This window comes from Mesoplodon densirostris, chromosome 2 (assembly GCF_025265405.1).
Source record: "Mesoplodon densirostris isolate mMesDen1 chromosome 2, mMesDen1 primary haplotype, whole genome shotgun sequence".
In the NCBI taxonomy this organism is placed as follows: domain Eukaryota; kingdom Metazoa; phylum Chordata; class Mammalia; order Artiodactyla; family Ziphiidae; genus Mesoplodon; species Mesoplodon densirostris.
Window position 1 is genome coordinate 69,804,218 of NC_082662.1, and position 22,891 is coordinate 69,827,108.

The window sequence follows — 22,891 nt, forward strand, 5'->3', positions numbered from 1 at the left end:
CCATATCCTCAACTCCATTCTCTAGTAGGCCTGTGTCTTTATTCCCATCTTACCCCTAGGTTCTTCATGACCTTTTTTTTTTTCTTCTTAGATTCCATATATATGTGTTAGCATGTGGTATTTGTTTTTCTCTTTCTGACTTCACTCTGTATGACAGACTCTAGGTCCATCCACCTCACTACAAATAACTCAATTTCGTTTCTTTTTATGGCTGAATAATATTCCATTGTATATATGTACCACATCTTCTTTATCCATTCATCTGTTGATGGACACTTAGGTTGCTTCCATGTCCTGGCTATTGTAAATAGAGCTGCAATGAACATTTTGGTACATGACTCTTTTTGAATTATGGTTTTCTCAGGGTATATGCCCAGTAGTGGGATTGCTGGGTCATATGGTAGTTCAATTTTTAGTTTTTTAAGGAACCTCCATACTGTTCTCCATAGTGGCTGTATCAATTTACATCCCGACCAACAGTACAAGAGGGTTCCCTTTTCTCCACACCCTCTCCAGCATTTTTTGTTTCTAGATTTTTTGATGATGGCCATTCTGACTGGTGTGAGATGATATCTCATTGTAGTTTTGATTTGCATTTCTCTAATGATTAATGATGTTGAGCATTCTTTAATATGTTTGTTGGCAATCTGTATATCTTCTTTGGAGAAATGTCTATTTAGGTCTTCTGCCCATTTTTGGATTGGGTTGTTTGTTTTTTTGTTATTGAGCTGTTTGTAAATTTTGGAGATTAATCCTTTGTCAGTTGCTTCATTTGCAAATATTTTCTCCCATTTTGAGGGTTGCCTTTTGGTCTTGTTTATGGTTTCCTTTGCTGCGCAAAAGCTTTGAAGTTTCATTAGGTCCCATTTGTTTATTTTTGTTTTTATTTCCATTTCTCTACGAGGTGGGTCAAAAAGTATCTTGCTGTGATTTATGTCATAGAGTGTTCTGCCTATGTTTTCCTCTAAGAGTTTGATAGTGTCTGGCCTTACATTTAGGTCTTTAATCCATTTTGAGTTTATTTTTGTGTATGGTGTTAGTGTTCTAATTTCACACTTTTACATGTACCTGTCCAGTTTACCCAGCACCACTTATTGAAGAGGCTGTCTTTTCTCCACTGTATATTCTTGCCTCCTTTATCAAAGATAAGGTGACCATATGTGCGTGGGTTTATCTTCTATCCTGTTCCATTGACCTATCTTTCTGTTTTTGTGCCAGTACCACACTGTCTTGATTACTGTAGCTTTGTAGTATAGTCTGAAGTCAGGGAGCCTGATTCCTCCAGCTCCATTTTTCGTTCTCAAATTGCTTTGGTTATTCGGGGTCTTTTGTGTTTCCATACAAATTGTGAAATTTTTTGTTCTAGTTCTGTGAAAAATGCCAGTGGTAGTTTGATAGGGATTGCATTGAATCTGTAGATTGCTTTGGGTAATAGAGTCATTTTCACAATGTTGATTCTTCTAATCCAAGAACATGGTATATCTCTCCATCTATTTGTATCATCTTTAATTTCTTTCATTAGTGTCTTATAATTTTCTGCATACAGGTCTTTTGTCTCCTTAGGTAGGTTTATTCCTAGATATTTTATTCTTTTTGTTGCATTGGTAAATGGGAGTGTTTTCTTCATTTCACTTTCAGATTTTTCATCACTAGTGTATAAGAATGCCATGAGAGATTACTACAAGCAACTCTATGCCAATAAAATGGACAACCTGGGGCCTCCCTGGTGGCGCAGTGGTTTGAGAGTCCGCCTGCCGATGCAGGGGATACGGGTTCGTGCCCCGGTCTGGGAGGATCCCATATGCCGCGGAGTGGCTGGGCCCGTGAGCCATGGCCGCTGGGCCTGCGCGTCCGGAGCCTGTGCTCCACAACGGGGGGGGCCACAACAGTGAGAGGCCCGCATACCGCAAAAAGAAGAAAAAAAAAAAAAATGGACAACCTGGAAGAAATCGACAAATTCTTAGAAATGCACAACCTGCCGAGACTGAACCAGGAAGAAATAGAAAATATGAACAGACCAATCACAAGCACTAAATTGAAACTGTGATTAAAAGTCTTCCAACAAACAAAAGCCCAGGACCAGATGGCTTCACAGGCAAATTCTATCAAACATCTAGAGAAGAGCTAACACCTGTCCTTCTCAAACTCTTCCAAAATATAGCAGAGGGAGGAACACTCCCAAACTCATTCTACAAGGCCACCATCACCCTGATACCAAAACCAGACAAAGATGTCCCAAAGAAAGAAAACTACAGGCCAATATCACTGATGAACATAGATGCAAAAATCCTCAACAAAATACTAGCAAACAAATCCGCCTGCCAATGCAGGGGATACGGGTTCGTGCCCCGGTCTGGGAAGATCCCACATGCCGCGGAGCGGCTGGGCCCGTGAGCCATGGCCGCTGAGCCTGCGCATACGGAGCCTGTGCTCTGCAACGGGAGTGGCCACAACAGTGAGAGGCCCGCATACCGCAAAAAAAAAAAAAAAAAAAAAATACTAGCAAACAGAATCCAACAGCACATTAAAAAGATCATACATCATGATCAAGTGGGGTTTATTCCAGGAATGCAAGGATTCTTCAATATACGCAAATCAATCAACGTGATGCACCATATTAACAAATTGAAGGATAAAAACCCTGCAGAAAGTAGGCATAGAGGGAACTTTCCTCAACATAATAAAGGCCATATATGACAAACCCACAGCCAACATCGTCCTCAATGGTGAAAAACTGAAACCATTTCCACTAAGATCAGGAACAAGGCAAGGTTGCCCACTCTCACCACTCTTATTCAACATAGTTTTGGAAGTTTTAGCCACAGCAATCAGAGAAGACAAAGAAATAAAAGGAATCCAAATCGGAAAAGAAGAAGTAAAGCTTTCACTGTTTGCAGATGACTTGATACTATACATAGAGAATCCTAAAGATGCTACCAGAAAACTACTAGAGCTGATCAATGAATTTGGTAAAGTAGCAGGATACAAAATTAATGAACAGAAATCTGTGGCATTCTTATACACCAGTTCCACTTTTTAAAAAGTACCAAGAAAAAAAATACGCCAAGCATTTCTCACTACCTTCAGAGCTATCATCTTGGTCCAAACTCCCGTTACCTGTCATCCTGATTATTTTGGAAGCCTCCTAATTGGTCTCCCTGCTTCATTTAGTGTGTTTGCAGCACATTGGCCAGAGTGAACATTTTAAAAATATGTCAGATTATGTCACTGCTTTGTTCACAATCCACCAGTGGCCACCCATCTCTCTCAGAGTAAAAGCTAAAGTCCTTACAATGTAAAAAAGGTTTCTCACAGTCTATCTCCTGCCCCACTCCACTCAGTATTATTTCCCCCTTTGCCTACTCAGCTTCACCCACAGAAGCCTTCTTGCTCTTCCTAGAACATGTCAGATAGGATCCTTCCTGGGGCTTTTGCACCTCCTTCTGGACCACTTTTCTCCCACTCCGTTCCCAGCATTCCCTACTTTTCTGCTCTGGTTTATCTCTAATGCATATCACTTAGTTGTTTATTTGCTTACTGGCTGCCCTCTTCCACTAAAATGTATGTCCCATGATGGCAGGGCTTTTTATTTGTTTTGTGACTGCTGTATCCTAAGTATCTAGAACTGAATATTTGTTGAATGAATGAATGATGAATTGAGGGGAGAAGAGGTAGGCCTTGCATGCTGTGGGTAGCTAGCAGAGTTTATAGGAAGAATGAAGAGCTTTATTGTATCTGGTGAATCTGTGTGGATCATTTAAGACTTTAAGTCATAAATATAAATGTGTTAATTATAACTTGGTAAGTGTAAGGAAGAAAAGGGTGGAGTGAGAATTTATAATGGGGGGACTGATAAAGATTGGGGTAAAAGGAAGGCTTCTCTGAGAGAGCAACATATAAGCAGACAGCAAAAGCATACGTTGAAGCTAGGTAGGTGAAGAGTCCAGGGAAAGAATTTCATGCAGAGGGAATAGCTTATGCAAAGGCCCTGCAGCCAGAATGACCACGGAAAATTCCATGAACTGAAGAAGGTTAGGGTGATGGTATTGACGGGTGCAAGGGAACAAGGTCGATCATCCAGGCCACGCTAATCTGTATTAGAGTAAGTTTAAATAGCTGTTTTAATTACCAATCTAGAACTTTTCTCTAATTGAAGAATGAATGGTTTATACCTCTTAAAAGAATTTCCATCCCGAGTAAATAGTGTATGGGGATGGGATGGAGAAGGAAAGTTTTAGTTAAGACGAGAAGGCCTTTTCAAAATCCCTTAAAATATAACCTGAGCACCACTGTGCCCAGGGCTGGAAATTGGAGGTGGTTGTCCCTGGCTTATCTGTGTGGATGGTAGCTCGATTTTGTTAATTCATTCACTCATTCATTAAATTTATATTCATTTTATGCATGCAGTGAAGAACTGAAGATCTCCCCACCAGGAAAATGTCGCCGCTGGATTAGTATTTCAGGTTTTAATGTAGGTTGTCTGATGGATTTAATTGGCAGTCTGGTGGTCCAGATTGAGAAGTTCTGTGGTGCTAATATTCGCAAGATGCCTTAATGTAGGTTTAGAAAGACCAGAGATGATTTGCCTTCAATTAAGGAAAATTGGAAGATTATATAAATATTATTTATTTGTATGCCTCCTCCTCCCCGCCCCCTCCCCCCTCTTTCTTCCACTTTTCTCTATCAGCCATTCTCTTTGGAGTTGAAGACCAGAACCAAGAAAAGGAGAGCAACAGACAAATGAAGTGGTCCCCAGTCTGCTGCCCTGTGCTCTCAACAGTAAAAGGAAGGTTGGCCAAGGGTCGACGCTCTGGATGAAGATAAGGCAGTGCTTCGGCTTCTTAGACACCAGGACCGGTAGGGCAGCTGAGAAGCGGGCCCAGCGCAAAGCGGCTGCGGGTCGCGGCGAGTCAGCAGCCGCCTGTTTCTGAATCCCATTCCGGTAGCAACCATTTCCCACAAGGGAGGCAGCCTGCCTTCCCCGGACCCCGCCGCGAAGTGGTGGGGGACCCGCGGGGAGGGGGTCAGCGCAGGGACCCAGAGCCGGGCGACCCGCAGGTCCCGGCGGAAAGTTGGCAGCCACCGCCCCCCTCGCCCGCCTTCCTCCTGGACTCTCCACCCCTCTCCGGGCCACACGGCGGAGGCGGGGGGTTGGGGGAACTGGCCTCGTGTTTTGGAACAGCTGCAGCCGGCGTAGGGCCCGCCTGGAATGCGGGAACAGGCTGCACACCAGGACTTTTATGGAAACTTGCTGCTGGAGCCGGCGGCGGCCAGAGGGCTCGTAGCGGCTGGAGCGGCGGCGGCCGGAGCGCCAGGACCCCTGACCACACCCCGGCGCCCAGAGCCTGCCAGCGCGCACCCCGGACCTTCGCGTGTCGCCGGCTCGAGGCGGGTGAGAGGAGTCGGGGGGACGTGGGGAGGGGGCGGCCGAGACGGAGCCGTTGGCTCCCCCGGGGCGGCGGGGATGCGCGCCCCGGCTCCTGGCCCGGCTCCATCCAGCTGTGGCGACGCGCTGGTCCCCCGGCGCGAGCGAAACGGCCCTCGGAGCCGCTTCCGCGGGCTCGGCGGAGGGCGGACCGAGGTCGGCCTGGCTGTCCCTCCGTGGTCACCGGCCTCGGGCTCCTGGCCACGATTTCCTTGCCCGGCTCCGCAGCTTCAGCTCGGCTTGCGCCCTGTCTGTGCAGTTTCGGGAGCTTTCTCGGTCCTGCAGGGAGTGAGCCCTACGGCGGTGGAGCGGGTGCCGGTCCCCTTGCTCTGTCCCAGGGGTCCCGGCAGGTAAAGTGCCGTGTCGTCCCCCACCACGTGCCCCCGGCGCGGTCTCCGTCTCCGCCGGCAGTGCCTGTTGTTTTTAAGAGAAGTCATTCCTGATCGGTCCCTGTGGAGGCTGGGGACTGAAATGTGATTTAACAGCCCATCATCTGCCCCCTCCCTCCAGACTAGTTTTTCGTGATTCTAACCGATGTCGGATGTTGGGAGTTGTGCAACTAGAGCTGGAAGTTGGAGTGAATGATGTAGTCACCTCTCGAGACCTCCCTTCTCTGTATGCTTTTTGAAAACGCCGAGCCATTCCAACTGTTTGTAAACTCTGCAAAGCTCTACAAATGCTAAAAAAATTATTATTAATGGCGTTTATAAAGAAAATAACCTAGTTGAGAGGTTAGTAGATTATCGCAGTGGCTTCAAGATCTTCATTTCATATTTATTTAATTTAAGGTCCATAATGCGAACGAAGAGAGTTGGAAAGGGGGGTGGGATGAAGAGAGAGTGGGAGAGAGAGACAGAGAGGGAGGATAGAACGAGAACAAGATAAAAATAGCATAAGGATATGCCCTAACAAAATGTCTGTCCTTGGGCTGGAGGCAGGTAAAGAAAAGAAGTTAAGCCATAATAAGAAAGAAATTAGTTCCGTGAGCAAAGCAACGGGAGCATCATTCACCAGCTTAATTTTGTTAATGAATTCATGCATGGGCCCATTGGCCTTCGAGTCACAGCATAACTATGTGTTGGGTAGCATGATTATATAAACTTAGGTATTTATACCATCTTAGTCACCCGTCATTGAGTGAACCACATTATTCTCCGCCAATCCTTTTACAGGTTAAATTGTTGCCATAAGAAAACTCAGAATACACATAAGTCTCTGAAATTCTTTTGAGTTTTGAAGCCCGGTAGGGTGGAAAAGTGCATTATCAACCAAATTGAGGGACAGGGTTTTTTTGGAGGAGGTATATTTAGTATAAGTGAACTTTGATTACTTAATGTAGTTAAGTCAGATTCTTTCTCACAGCTATTAGCCCCCTATTTTTGAAGATATTTTATATTCTGGATGGGAATACTTGAAAGAAAAATGTGGGCAATTCTGTATTTTGTCTCCCTTAAAGAGCCCTAAGCAAAAACCACAACAAAATTCTTTTAAATCCAGTTTACGTTGATACAGTATTGATGTAATTTCCATTTTCATGAAAGAGTCACACTTTTAAATCCATTTTAAGCTGAAATGTAGTGAATAGCAATTTTTCCTACTCATTGAAAATGGAATCTGTGCTATTTTTGAAAATTTGATATGTAAGACTGATCATTGTCAAAATGTATGTCATCTTGAGATGACTATATTTAGCATCAGCGAAGGAATGCATTATCTAGATTTTTGAACAGTATTTTTCCCCTGAAATTACATTTGAGGTATTTGGGTTAGGGTTTCATTTGTGAACAGAATGAAAACTGGATATGTATATTTGGAAGAGATTAATTGGGAATTTAGATTGCTTAGAACCCAAGTGGCCTGAAATGAGATACTACTTCATTTAGGAAAAAAAAAGAAAACCTACTGTTACCTTTGAAACACCCTAAAGGCAAATAAAAGTATTGTTCAAATAAAAATGCATGCCTAAAAGAAAGAATACAATGTAGTAAATGTAGAAAAGTATGTAACAGATGGGCAGGTGTCTGAAAGATTTTATAGAAGAGAGGACTTAGTACATTGTATGTTTGTAGGCCACACACACAAAACATCTTAGTAGTCAACTTTATAATTAAGAAGGAGAATGACCTACAGCATTCTTAACAATTTCACATATCTCTATTCTTATTTAATCTGCCTGTGGTCTACATCACCTGTATAGTTTCTTTCATGTCCTCTTTCTTCTGGTTTTATAATTGCAAGATTACATATCTATATACACTTAGAGTTGTTGTATTTTCTTTTTCTATTTAAATGCTCAGCACATAGTTTGGCTTGACTTAATGGTAGTATACTTTCTACACTCTAGGATGGGTGGATTTTTACCCAGAAATCCAACTTATTTATTTAACTTTCAGTCAAATTTGTTTTTTATTATAAAGTTAATACAACCATATTATATTTACGGTTAAAAATTGTGGGGAACTGAAAAGGGGGCTCTCATCATCTGACACATAAACAGTTAGTATTTTGATATAGTTCCCTCTTTTCCCCATGCATAGGATGTTTTTTCTCTCATTGCCATATCTCAATGAAAGTGCATATGTGAAAGCATCTGATACAGCATCTGCCATCGAGTAAGTGTTCAAGAGTTGGTTCTTTTTCTCCCTTCTCCTCTTTTTTTTTTTTTTTTTCTTTCTTCATCTCTTCCTTTTTGTTCTCAGATTAGAAGACAAATAGTTTGGGGTCCCTAGGCCAGGTTTTGAGGTTGGTGAAATTTGACTTCCACCTTCCTTTCTGTGCCTCTTTCCTGCCCTTTTCTCCCTTTGACTCTGCCTCCCTCTTTCTAGCCAAAATAGGCCTCCCCTTTGTCTCTTTGCATTTTCTCAATGATGCTTGTTCATTTAGATCAAGGGCCACAAATTGGGAGCCAAAAAGCCACTTTCAGCCATAGACATGCTTAAAAATTGTACATTTTACATTAAAATATGGATTTTCAGCCTCTCTTGAAAAATTGGAAGATCTTGGCAAAACTGGGTCCACATTTCTGCATAGCAAGAGTACCCTGGAACTAAGTAGTGGCTCCCTCCTCAGATAGGGTACACACTCTTCTTTTGACATAGTCTCCACCATCCCTTACTGTCTGACAATTAGTCATCACTCATTTATATTACCTGTCAATTATACTACATAACATGGACTTATATTACCTGACCATAGACACTTGAATATGCAGGCCTCTGATCTAAGTATCAATACTAGGGCAGGTCTGAAGCCATGATATGATGGAAAGTCTGCTGGACTTGGCATTAGGAACCTGGACGTTAAATGTTGAATATATATTTTGGTTAGCAGTCCTTCTCTTAAATAATCTGATCATGGGAATGGGAAGGAAAGGTTAACTTTCATTGACACTAATTGCTAGTGTCCATTGAGCGGAAAGGAACCATGTATTGAGAACTAAAAATATTTTAACTGGTGGGACTTTAGAAAGCATAGGGGAGATATCTCGGGGAAAGAAATCTTTCCTAGGAACTCTTAAATAATCCTACTCCTTCCCCATCTTAAGTGTTTAGGAGAGTTTTTGCGACCCTTAGACATTGTTCATAAAGTGGAGTTAACTACTATTCTTCCACCTCACGGCCCCACCCACTTGTTTGGAGCCAGTGGCCTGGGTCTTCCCATTCCCAGCTGTGTCCTTCAATGAACGGCCATCTTCCACTTGAAGAGGGGGTGAGGAGGCCCAGTATCCTCCAGAAATTACTTGGGAAGACAACATCCTTAAAGCCCAATTTCTGGTTTTTCATGATATCTAGTTTAACATAAACTCACTCCATTTTATTTTACTTTCTATAATTTTATTTATTTGTTTGTGCATTTGTTCATTCATTCATTCATTCATGCATCCTCATCATCAGCCCTCCTTTTAGAGGTATCATTCATAAGTTTCATTTAGGCTGGTTTTGGATCAGACAGTTTTCCTCCTCTTTGTTATTTGTTCACTAGCTCAAATATGAATCGAGTTTGTACTGTGTCCTAGTTGTTATGTGAGACGCAAAAGATAAAGAACCAACTAGAGCACAGTTCTTACCTTTCAGGGACTCATAGTATGGTGAATGCTCTTTTGAAAATGTTACACACAGTCATCTGAGGGCAAAGTATTATATATTAATACAGAAGCATGTCAAGACAGGTTGAAAATAAGATTCTTGGTTATAAGTGAGGAATTACATATTGGTAGGAGAAAAAAACTCACTATTTTAAATAGGTAAAATAGGATCTAGTTTCATATTTTTGAGCTGTGATGAGGTTCATGATGTTTTGTAATATAATTTTTAGAGTATAAGGTTACAACCTTCATTACATGTAATAAGGTTACATAATATTTAAGTTTATATTTCTTGTACAAGTGCAAAATTATAAAAATTTAGGGGCTTCCCTGCTGGTGCAGTGGTTAAGAATCCGCCTGCCAATGCAGGGGACATGGGTTCGAGCCCTGGTCTGGTAAGATCCCACATGCTGCAGAGCAACTAAGCCTACGCGCCACAACTACTGAGCCTGCACTCTAGAGCCCACGAGCCACAACTACTGAGCCCAAGTGCCGCATCTACTGAAGCCCACCCACGTGCTCTAGAGCCCGTGCTCCACAACAAGAGAAGCCACTGCAATGAGAAGCCCGCACACTGCAACCAAGAGTAGCCCCCACTTGGCGCAACTAGAGAAAGCGCATACGTGCAATGAAGCAATGAAGACCCAACACAGCCAAAAATAATAAATCAATTAAAATAAATTTAAAAAAAATTTAGGCTCACATTTTATGAAGCTCAAAATAATGTTGTTTGTTCCAAAGACTGTAAAGAGGTAGGTTTTAACATTTACTTCTAGTGTATAGGTAAGGGTTCTGTCTAAAACCTTCTTAAAAGTTGAGACAAAGAATTTACTTGAGTTTAATGAAATGCAGATTTAAAGCTGTCACTTTCTTTTTTTTTTTTTTTTTTTTTTTTGCGGTATGCGGGTCTCTCACTGCTGTGGCCTCCCCCGTTGCGGAGCACAGGCTCCGGACGCGCAGGCTCCGGACGCGCAGGCTCAGCGGCCATGGCTCACGGGCCCAGCCGCTCCGCGGCATATGGGATCCTCCCAGACCAGGGCACGAACCCGTATCCCCTGCATCGGCAGGCGGACTCTCAACCACTTGCGCCACCAGGGAGGACCAAAGCTGTCACTTTCTTGACAGTTCTGTTCTCCTTGAGAAAAGAGATAATACATTAACACAATGAAATAGTTATTGTAAATGATAGCTAGCTATGATTTAAAATTCTTTTCTTGATTCCTGCATTACTTGCTATCTTGAAATATTTTAATTGCGTATCAAAAAAAGTCAAGTAAAGTAATTAAATTTAGAAAATTTAGAGGTCAAACATAGGTCCAATGAAATTCTAGAACAGGAACATTAACATGCATATTTTAAGACCATCTGTTATACTTACTATTATATTCCTCTATGAGACTTACATATTATTTCACAGCTTGAGCTTTATACCTTAATATTCAACCTGGAAATTATAACAGCTCAAAAGTATATACTATTTTTGAAACATATTTTATCAGGCCATTAAGTCATTTTCAAAGACTTTCTGAAGGTTATCTCATTTATTGCTATGCCAGCTGATACCAATATTAGTATATTGTGTATGTATACATATATACAATTCATATACATATACTTCATGTACTCTTAGGTAAAAATGGAGAATGACGGAGTGAAAGAGTAGTTGACTAGAAGTCAAGAAACTTGGAGTCTAGTTCCTTCTTCTTCTGCTGAATAGTTTGCAGCCTTGGATTGGTCACTGAATCTTTTTGAGCCTCCCATTTTTTCATATGGTAAATGAACAGGTTGGACTAAGTGATCTTTAAGGTCTTTAGCGAATGAGCTCTAAAAGTCCCTAATTCTTAGCACAAATATAACCAGACCCCATATGTAATTCTGACGGGTAGTAAAACCAGTTCAAAACTGAACTCAATTTTTTACCCCTTAAACATGCTTTTAATGGTAACCCTGTCCACCCATTAACTAAACTAAGAAACTTGACCTAATTCTTTTTTTTTTTTAAGATTTATTTATTTATTTATTTATTTATTTTTGCTGCATCGGGTCCCAGCTGTGGCACGTGGATCTTCCTTGCGGCGCACGGGCTTCTCTCTAGTTGTGGTGTGTGAGTTTTCTCTCTCTGGTTGCGATGTGGGCTCCAGAGTGCGTGGGCTCTGTAGTTTGTGGCACACAGGCTCTAGTGGAGGCACACGAGCTCAGGAGTTGTGGTGCGCAGGCTTAGTTGCTCCGCAGCATGTGGGATCTCGGTTCCCTGACCAGGGATCGAACCCGTGTCCCCTGCACTGTAAGGCGGACTCCTTAACACCAGACCACGAGGGAAGTCCCTGAACTAATTCTTGACAGTATTCCTCTCCTCACCTCTACCCTCCAAATCTAATTGGTTAAAATTCTTGCAGTAATGCCCCCAGTACAACCCCCTTCCCTGGAGGAAGGGACTTTGTCTTTTTGTTCACTTTCATCTCTCCACAGCCTAGGATAGTCCCTGGCATGTAGTAGGAGCTTAATAAACACTTGTTAAATAAATGAATGAATGGGTCACCATGTCATGTCAATTATACTTCTGAAATGTCTTTTCCAACGTTTCATTCCTAATGCTGCTATCTTAATTCAGGCCCTTATCTTCTCTTGCCAAGATCATTCTACTTGTCCTCCCTGTAGTCTTTCCCCATTTTATTCCAGTTTTCTACACTGCTCTCAGTCTCTTTTTTTTTCTTTCTAGAATACATATCTTATTAAGTCACATTTCTACTTTAAAAAAATCCTTTGCTGGCTCCCCGTTGACTATAGGATCAAGTCTAAACTGTTTCTAAATATGGCATTTAGGAATCTTCCTATTCTGTGCCCAGTCTGTCTCTCCAGTTTTACCATAGATTCTCTGGACAACTTATAGCTCCCCCAATTTGTACTGGGCTATCAGGCCTTGGTGTTTTTGTTCGTGTTGCTACTTTGCCTGGATGCCCTTACTCTCTTTTCTACATTGCGAAATCCTACTTATCCTTCAAGGTCTAAATCAAATGTCACCATCTCTCTCTGTGTCATCTGCCCTCACCCCAGCCCCCTCCTTAACCAACCATAGTCTTTCCATGAATTTTCCATAATTCTGTAGCCCAGTATATCCTGCTGTTATAGCACTTATTACTTTGTTTTATAATTAGTTGTGGTACCATCTGTTTTTCCTAACAAAGCTAATTGATTTCAAAAGCTGTCACCTACATTTTGTATACCATCACCAGGCATAATGTCTGGTACACAGTAGGTTCTCCTCACAAAAATACTGTGTTTGTAAATACAGACCTAATCTGTCAAGTTTGAAAAAAAATGCATTCTTGATAAATCATGGACAGGCTATAGTAATATTGCAGTATTCCCTCTGAAACCTATGATGGATACTTGTCTTCATTTAAGAAGACATTGAATGCTTAATATGCTGGAATGGCATTATTAAATCCCTTCATCATACCTTTATTATGACCAAGCTTTTGTTGATGAACCACATGTTCAACCTTATCCTTTGGTCAGTGTTTTGTCTTATTCTTGATAACAATTTGACTGGCTTGCTTGAGATCTTAGACACTTAGAAAAGTACAGCGAGGCCTAATTGTTGTGTTGCTGCTGCCCCTTTAAGGTGGCTAAAGACATTACATCTGCCTGCCCAAACAGAAGAAAAGTTACTTAATACTAGATTAAGAAAAGTGTGTGAGATTCCAGATATAAATCTTTTGGCATTTATGTTACTGAGTATAGGAATTAAGTTGTTAAACTAAGCCTCATTTAGTGTTCTAAAGTACAGTAAGGGAGTGCTCAGTCTACTACTTTATTTTTAGAATTAGAACTGACATGATTTGATAGAATATTCTTTCCTATAATTCAGCAAATCTCAGACTGTGGTTTTAGAATCCTTGGGAGTCCCCAAGACCCTTCAAGGACCCATGAGGTCCTTCCTTTCCTAAAAACATATCTGTATGAGGCCATGTTTTCTTTATATACTTCAGTCAAAACAACATATCACGATAGTTTGAATGCAGAAGCAGATATGAGAATATACCTGTCTTTTATTAAACCAGATATTAAAGAGATATTCAAAAATGTAAAACAGGGCTTCCCTGGTGGCACAGTGGTTGGGAGTCCGCCTGCCGATGCAGGGGACACGGGTTCGTGCCCCGGTCCGGGAGGATCCCGCATGCCGCGGAGCAGCTGGGCCCGTGAGCCATGGCCGCTGGGCCTGCGCGTCCGGAGCCTGTGCTCCGCAGTGGGAGAGGCCGCAGCAGTGAGAGGCCCATGTACCGCAAAAAAATAATAATAATAATAATAAAAAATGTAAAACAATGTCACTTTTCTAATTACTTTTATTTTGGAAAGTAGTTTTTTTCATAAAATGTGTTTATGTTGATGTATAATGGGCTTCTTATTTCAAATGACTTAATAAGTATATATTTGGAAATTCTGTTTTAATGTTCAATACATTATATATCTATAGATATAATCTATATAATCAAAAGCTTTCTGGGTTCCTCAGTAATAGGCTCAGACATTAGGCCTTTTTATACTTTCTTGGTAATTATCTTTCATCCCATGTGGTCTATGAGCTCCATGAAAAGACATATTTTATTCTATATTCATCTTTGTATATGTAGTGCCTTATACTGTCCAGCACATTGTAGAAAGATGTTTAATAAATGTTTCTTGAATTAATAATAAATACATATTTATTCATTTTAGCAAATTTCTTCATTTCCCATTTATTCTTAGTTCTATCATACTCATCACCTCTGAATTTAAGAAATAACATGCAAACCACCTAGTATATGGTACATAATAGGGATTCAGTTGTTATTTTCCACTCTTCTCCTTAATTAGTGTAGAGACACCAGGTCTTTCCTCTAATTACTGTAACTTAAAAAAAATTCTTACTTTTTTTTTAACATCTTTATTGGAGTATAATTGCTTTACAATGGTGTGTTAGTTTCTGCTGTACAACAAAGTGAATCAGCTGTACGTATACATATATCCCCACATCCCCTCCCTCTGTGTATCCCTCCCTCCCACCCTCCCTATCCCACCCCTCTAGGTGGTCACAGAGCACCGAGCTGATCTCCCTGTGCTATGCGGCTGCTTCCCACTAGCTATCTGTTTTACATTTGGTAGTGTATATATGTCCATGCCACTCTCTCACTTCGTCCCAGCTTACCCTTCCCCCTCCCCATGTCCTCAAATCCATTCTCTACATCTGCGTCTTTATTCCTGTCCTGCTCCTATAAAAAATTCTTACATTTTACTGATATATGTAACTTCATTTCATTAATGACTTCACCAAATGAGAACTTGCCAATTTTCTTTGAGTGGTTACTTTAAAGTCTTCCCACGAGAGAATAAAAGGCGAGAGTTGCGGGGTTTGATCCTGGGCATAATTCTGAGGGCTAGGAGGAGGTCCTGTGCAGTGCCTAGAATGTGGTGGGTGCCACTGCAGCAGGGCTTAAAGCGTCTGTAAAGTGCTGTGCGCTGTGCTGAAATAGGCATTGGGCAGGCTGTAAGAAACAGACTTTGCGTTGTTGAAGACAATGGAAAAAGCTGATAATTGTTGAAACTTTGTGGTGGGTGTATGGGGGTCTATGATATGAGTTGCTCTAATTTTATATATGCATGAAATAATAAAAAATTAAAGAAGATAGATTAGACTGATACATCTAAGATGTTTAATATAAAATATTTAAATTTATGCCAGGTACATCTAGCAACTAAAAAATCTAGTATATCTAGAAAATCTAAGCACATTTTGAGATGTCAGAGACTGAAGGAAAAAAAATCCACGCTTAGGTTGGAGTGCAGAAAATCACCATTTCTATTTATTGTTAGTTTGGGAAAATACTTCATTGGGAAAGAAGTGGCTTAAGAATTGTCTTGGAGATGGAAACAGGCATTGAATGTATTTGTTGAGGTGGGAGGTTGAAGGAATGGAGGGAGACAAGGTAAATCAGAGAGGCTAAGGGAACCTGCAAAAGGGCCTGAAAAGCCCAGGTGAGAATTTCGGTTCTGGTGCATGATACACTGTGCAGTTTATATCCTCAGAGCTGAGTGACAGACCAGAGTTAAGGAGCACAGAGCAGTAGAGAAGGCAGTAGCCGAGTTGATGAAGGTAGAAAGAATGGCAAGCTGTTACCTTATTAGAAATCAAAAGAATCATGGCTAGAAGTTACTCTGGAACTTTTAAAACCTCATTTTAGGGACTTCCCTGGCAGTCCAGTGGTTAAGACTCTGCACTTCCACTGCAGGGGTGTGGCTTCGATCCCTGGTGTTGGGGAGCTAAGATCCCCAATGCCACGTGGTGAGGCAAAAAAAAGAAAAAGAAAAAGAAAGAAAAAGAAAACTTCATTTTACTAATATGTAATGTGTACTTAAAATCATTATTCTGATTTGCAAATGAAGCAACTGACAAAGGATTAATCTCCAAAATATACATGCAGCTCAATATAAAAAAAAAACCCAATCCAAAAATGGGCAGAAGACCTAATAGACATTTCTCCAAAGAAGATATACAGATTGCCAACAAACACATGAAAAGATGCTCAGCATCACTAATCATTAGAGAAATGCAAATCAAAACTACAATGAGGTATCACCTCACACCAGTCAGAATGGCCATCATCAAAAAATCTACAAACAGTAAATGCTGGAGAGGGTGTGGAGAAAATGGAACCCTCTTGCACTGTTGGTGGGAATGTAAATTGATATTGTCACTATGGAGAACGGTATGGAGATTCCTTAAAAAACTAAAAAAAGAATTACCATATGACCCAGAAATTCTACTACTGGGCATATACCCTGAGAAAACCATAATTCAAAAAGATACAAGTACCACAGTGTTCATTGCAGCGCTATTTACAATAGCCAGGATGTGGAAGCAACCTAAATGTCCATCAACAGATGAATGGATAAAGAAGATGTGGCACATATATACAATGGAATATTAGCCATAAAAAGGAAGGAAATTGAGTTATTTGTAGTGGGTTGGATGGACCTAGAGTCTGTCATACAGAGTGAAGTAAGTCAGAAAAACAAATACCGTATGCTAACACATATACATGGTATCTAGAAAAATGGTACTGATGGACCTAGTGGCAGGGCAGGAATAGAGACACAGACATAGAGAACGGACTTGAGGACACAGTGGGGAAAGGGGAGGCTGGGACGAAGTGAGAGAGTAGAACTGACATATATACACTACCAAATGTAAAATAGATAGCTAGTGGGAAGCAGCCGCATAGCACAGGGACATCAGCTGGTGCTTTGTGATGACCTAGAGGGGTGGGGTAGGGAGGGTGGGAGGGAAGTCCAAGAGGGAGGGGATATATGTATACATATAGCTGATTCACTCTTGTACAGCAGAAGCTAACACAACATTGTAAAGTAATTATGCTCCAATGAAGAAGTATAAAAAAATCATTATTCTGATAATATGTACCAGTTAAGAACTTTGAAGAGACTGCATTAAAAAAGCTTTCCTATAGCAACTGAGGTAACTTTATGTACTCACCACATTGGATTCTGGTACCTATTGAAAAGTTTTAATAATTCAGAAATGTTTATCAGCATTCTGAAGGAGAGAAAACTATTAAAGTGAATACTTTGAATTTTATAGCTTCTCATTTTGTAAGTTATTAATCAAAATAATGATCCATATGAATAATAAATATATATGAGTATTTCTAGTAAGGATTATTATGTGAAATTGAAGGAGGGCCTGGGACCTCTGTGCTAAATAAAGCAGCAAATTCCACATGAGTTTATAGACTAGTAGGTGAAATGTTGACTAATAATATATGTAAAAAAGCATGAAAGTGGGAGGAGTTGATAAAATGATCAAAGATTGAACGGGTATTTGGAATTTGAGAATCTGTTTCCAAAACATTAATTTGAAAATCTTTTGTTAAGTGTTCGATAGCATATTTTAAAATGTAGTATTGACAGTTTATTAAGGGAATAAAAGTTGAGTCAGAGGAATGGAATCTTTTAGAGTTCCTGGTTTTGATGATTACTACATGGATATTGAAAACCTTTCCATGATGGCTTTTGGGATTTATTTTAAATTATAATTTATTATTTAACAAACATGGAGCTAGGCACTAGAAAGGAACAAATCCTCTGTATTGTGGGAAAGGAGCATAAAGTCTACCAGATGTACAGATGAAAGTCTGGGGGGAATTAAGAGTATTGCAGAATGTAGACCGAGAATGGAAGTCATTGACCTTAGGCATCTAACGGGAAGTTTGGGGTATGGTGTGTGCTGGTTTTCAATTCTGTATCAAGTACGGTGTTAGAACCATACTGGTGTCTACAGATAGCAAGGCAGGCTGAACCATTAAAAATCCTGTTCCAAGGCTTTTGTTCAGAGTTTTGGCCAAGAGACTGTTAATAACATGAGAATAGGGAGAGCATCTGTCTATTCAGTGTTGCATTGCTCAATGCCTGGCAGAATGCCTGGCACATAATAGATGCTTAATAAATATTTTTGTAATGAACGGTGTGTTCTATTTATATTGTAGTCTGGCATAATGATAATCATAGTGAGAGTCATACATTATATCCCAACAATCCTTAACTGTTTATAAAGTCCTTCCTCTTGAAGTTGGCAGGATTTACTTATTCAGTAAAAAATTATTATATATGTCTTCGATGTACCAGGTACATGCTAAATACTGTGGATACAGTGGTGTATAAAATACAGTCTCTACTCTCAGAAAGCTCACTTTCTGGTAGAGGAGGTGGTCAAGAAAGTTCTTTATTACCATAAATTGTGGTAAATGCCACAGTTAGGGTAAGCATGGGGGTGCTACAGAAACACACACAGGAAAAGCACCTAACCCAGTCTCGTGGAGGCAAGGAAGGCTTCCTGGAGAAAAGTGACAGTTTATCTAAGAACTAAAGGATGAGTAGGAGTTAGCTAAGAGAATAAGAGAATGAGTAGAACATCAGGCTGGGGAGCTAGCTGTGTGAAGGCTCAGGTGTGCCAGTATTTCAGTATGGGTGATGGAGGGAGGTATGGAGAGAGATGAGATCAGAGAGGTAATTTAAACGACCAAAGTGTATTAACTCACTGAAGAAAAAGTGTAGAGTCAGAAGAAAAGGGCAAAGACTGAAACGTGGGGGCAGACAACACTGAAGAAGTGTAGAGAGGCAAAGAAGCCCTCAGAGGAGCAGAGAAGGAATGGTCAGAGACATGAACAGGGAGAGAACTGGTGTCATGAGCCAAGTGAAGGCTCATGAGAAGGATTTCAAAAATGAAAGAGTGGGACTTCCCTGGTGGTCCAGTGGTAAAGAATCCGCCTTCCAATGCAGGGGACGTGGGTTTGATCCCAGACCCCTGGTTGGGGAACTAAGATCCCACATGCCACGGGGCAACTAAGCCCGCATGCCACAACTACTGAGCTTGCGCACCTCAGTGAGAGAGCCCATGTGCCACAAACTACAGAGCCCCCGTACCACAACTAGAGAGAGAAAAACCTGTGCACCACAACAAAGAGCCTGCATCACAACGAAAGATCCTGCATGCTGCAACGAAGACCCTGCATACTGCAACTAAGACCTAACGCAGCCAAAAGAAGATAAATATTTAAAAAATAGAATGGGACTTCCCTGGTGGTGCAATGGTTAAGAATCCGCCTGCCAATGCAGGGAACATGGGTTCGAGCGCTAGTCCGGGAAGATCCCACATGCTGCAGAGCAACTAAACATGTGAGCCACAACTACTGAGCCTGCGGTGTAGAGCCTGCCAGCCACAACTGCTGAGCCTGCCAGCCACAACTACTGAAGCCTGCTCACCTAGAACCCGTGCTCCACAACAAGAGAAGCCACCACAGTGAGAAGCCCGCGCACCACAACGAAGAGTAGCCCCCGCTCGCCACAACTAGGGAAAGCCTGCATGCAACAATGAAGACCCAACACAGAAAAAAAAAAAATAATAAATAAATAATAAATAAATTTGGTTAAAAAAAAAGAATGAAGGAGTGACTGAGAGTGTCAGATGTAGCAATGAGGTTCAGAAGGCAGGAACTGTCCATTTTATTTAATATGAGAAAAGTATCATTATGCCTAATTTACATGTAAAACTGAAGTTCATAGAAGTTAACTGGCTTGCCCAGGACCATACATCTAATAAATGACCTCATCCAAGTTTTCTGGCTCTAACTCCAGTACTTCTTCCATAATCATTGTCTTTTGTTTTTGTTTTTGTTTTGGCCACACTGCACGGCTTACAGGATCTTAGTTCCCCAACCAGGGATCGAACCCGGGCTCAGGTCAGTGAAAGTGCTGAGTTCTAACCACTGGACAGCCAGGGAATTCCCACCATCATTGTCTTATTGTGTTAGAAACGTCAACAATTAACTGAGAAAGTATCATTTGGATATATTTATAATTCTAAATTCTACGAAGGTCCTTAAGCAGCAAAAGTTCTAGGAGAATATTTTGGAAGATTTCAAATTATATTTGTACGAATCTTTTATCAAATTTAAAAATACACAGGTTTGTACATTTTTGTATGAGAGAAGTTATGAAAAGTTATGACAAGTTCAAACCTGTATATGTCATTTGTTCTGAAATTTTAATTTCATAATACACATTCCACCACATGTAATTATGATCATTTATTGATACATATTGAGCAGCTTAGTCCACGGCATGGTCCCTAATTGGCTGATAGAAAAGAAGGAGGTAGTTTGGGCAGAGTTGAAGGTGACGGTGCCCTCCTGGCAGGAAGGGCATGAGTATTTAGGACATTGTGGAGTTAGGATGGAGAGAGGGTACTAGGAGGCAGAAAGGAGAGGATTTAAGGAAACTGAAGCATGTTCAGCTGCAGTTTAGAGTGCATTATGGCTCCATTCCTTGACTAAAGTTCACTGTCTATGACTCCCTTTCACAGGAATTTCTTTTATGGGTTTATGGTTTAGTGTTGAGATTCACTAAAATGTGTGACATTCAACTAGTTTTTAAACGTTTCACAGAGTCTTTGTCATGACTTTGTTGAAGTCAATTAATACTTTAAAAAGCCTTCATAAAACCAAAATTCTCACAGTCACTAAACAAATAAAAGTGAATTTGGTTACCCTAGGAGTACACTGTTAAATAATGTTCTGTTAGATTAGAGATTCAGAAGCCTTTTGTACTCTCAGCAATTTAGCAGAATGATGAGATATATCATTGTGTTCCTTAATCAAGAGAATAAGATACATGTGAATATTGTTACTGGCTTCTTCACTGTCATTAGTTACAGCAATAGGAGTGCTGCTTGCATGTTGCTGACTTAGGCACTTTCAAAATCAGAGACCGAACAGTCCCTAACTTTATCATACATGAATGAGTTTACTAAATGAATTCTAAACCACAACCAGCTGAGATAGCAGCATTTCATTCAGTACCTGGGAATCCTTTAATAACCTCACTGTGTGTTTTGCTTAATTAACTCCAAGTAATTCTAAGAGAATAACTGCTAGCATGTATCACTTTAAAAGGAAATAAACTACTTAAATAAAAACTCTGTGCTGCTCACATAGGGCAAAATACCTGCTTCTCACTTATCCAGCACCATGTTCTGCTGCCAGTTGCCAGCTAAATATTACAAATTCACTAAATGTAGAGAATACTGTTAGTAATGTCTTTTTAGCTTCCAACATATTTCTACTGCTCAGAATTGTGGTTCTCAAATAATTGGATTAAAGGCTATGTTGATTACATAAGTAGGTAAAAGCTTATAAGCTGGTTGGTATTCCCATACAAAACAATTGTGCTGCTTTCTTGGCATCAGCATAATACAGTGGGTAAGAATGCAGACTCAGTAGTCACACTGCCTGTTTCAATCCTATGTCCACCACTCATTAGTTGTGTGGTCTTTGACAAGTTACTTGACTTTTCAGAGACTCAGGTTTTTTTTTCAAATTCTATTACATAAACTCTGAGACATTGTTCTCATATTAATATTTTAAGAAATTTTAAATTACTGAGCTTGGAAAGTTTTTTGAGAGAAGGTTTTATGGTAGTATTTACTTTAAAGGGTTATTGTGGGAAATAAATGAAATAATGCTTGTTAACCAGTTGACACATTACCTAGCACATAGTAAAGGCTCAATAAATATTAGCTAGGATTATTATCATCATAAATTATTCATATTGTGATCAAAGGATTTATTAGTGAGATAGTAGGTTTCGATAAGGCAATACATCAATGACTGTGGCACAGAGTTCTTTCCTGTGAAGTTAATAAACCAAATGTAGTCAAATTTATACCTTTAACCTGGTTTAACACAGAAGGACAACTGAGTTAGCAATGGAAACACGCTGTTGTTCTACCAGGCAGAGTCATGCCTTTTAAAAATTATCTATAAATCCTACAAATATTTATCTGTTGATTTTGAATTTTCTTCTTCAACATAAAACTATGTAAGAGATATGGGTCCTATGGGTCTTCAATCTACACCTTAAAAGACAGTCCTATGATGCAAAAAGCTAATAAACTTATTTTGCTACAATTTTTTTATCCTCAAAATGCAGAACAGAGCAAACTGTCGGCAAAGGATAACTTGCTTATATTTTAACCAAAAATGTTAAAGTTAGTACTATTCAAATTTCCCCAGATTTTCAAAAAGAGAGCTCAGAATACTGAAATGACATTAAAAAAATTTTTTTCAAAAATATTTATTTACTTGACTGTGCCAGGTCTTAGTTGTGGCACGTGGGATATTCGTTGCCACGTGCTGGATCTTCCTTGCGGTATGCGGGATCTTTTTTAGTTGTGGGTTGTGGGATCTTTAGTTGTGGCATGCAAACTCTTAGTTGCGGCATGTGGGATCTAGTTCCCTGACCGGGGATCAAACCCAGGCCCCCTGCATTGGGAGTGCAGAGTCTTAGCCTCTGGGCCACCAGGGAAGTCCCTGAAATGACATTTAAAAAACTATTTTAAGTGGTTTTGCTCATACTAAATTTTAAAAAATCAATCTCATTTTATTCTGAATCTATAAATAAGTCAAGGTATAATCTGAAGATTTTTTAAAAATTAGATGACGAGGGCTAGCTGATCCGTGTATTCTCCAGGATTACTCTTGACAGGCTAATTCTTCACTATCACCAAGCCACACAATCTTCTTTTATTTCACCAGGAAAAAAAGGCTTCCTGAAATTCCCTCTGGCCAATTAATTCAGCTAAAATGATCAGTCCCTATAATCCCATGTGAGATGCTCAAATTTTCATCATACCCTGTGGTATTACTCTTTTAAATTGCATAAATAATATGTTAATGTGCTCACTAGCAGGGAAATGTTGGTTTTTATGGAAAAGGGTAAATTGTGGTGAAGGAGACTGAATAATGAAATTAATCAAACTTATTGATACCCAC

At 40.3% G+C, this 22,891-nt stretch overlaps 1 protein-coding gene across 2 annotated transcripts in view; it reads left to right on the plus strand.

Moving 5' to 3' along the window:
- The first annotated feature begins 5,119 nt into the window (after positions 1–5,119).
- NEXN (nexilin F-actin binding protein) overlaps positions 5,120–22,891 on the plus strand; it is a 58,592-nt gene continuing 40,820 nt past the window's right edge. The window contains exon 1 of one of the 2 annotated variants that reach the window (XM_060089990.1): positions 5,120–5,388. In XM_060089990.1, the coding sequence (XP_059945973.1) occupies positions 5,210–5,388 (179 nt within the window). In that variant the 5' untranslated portion in view covers positions 5,120–5,209. Of the gene's footprint in view, positions 5,393–22,891 lie in introns of both variants that reach the window. The other variant, XM_060089991.1, reaches the window with a different exon arrangement.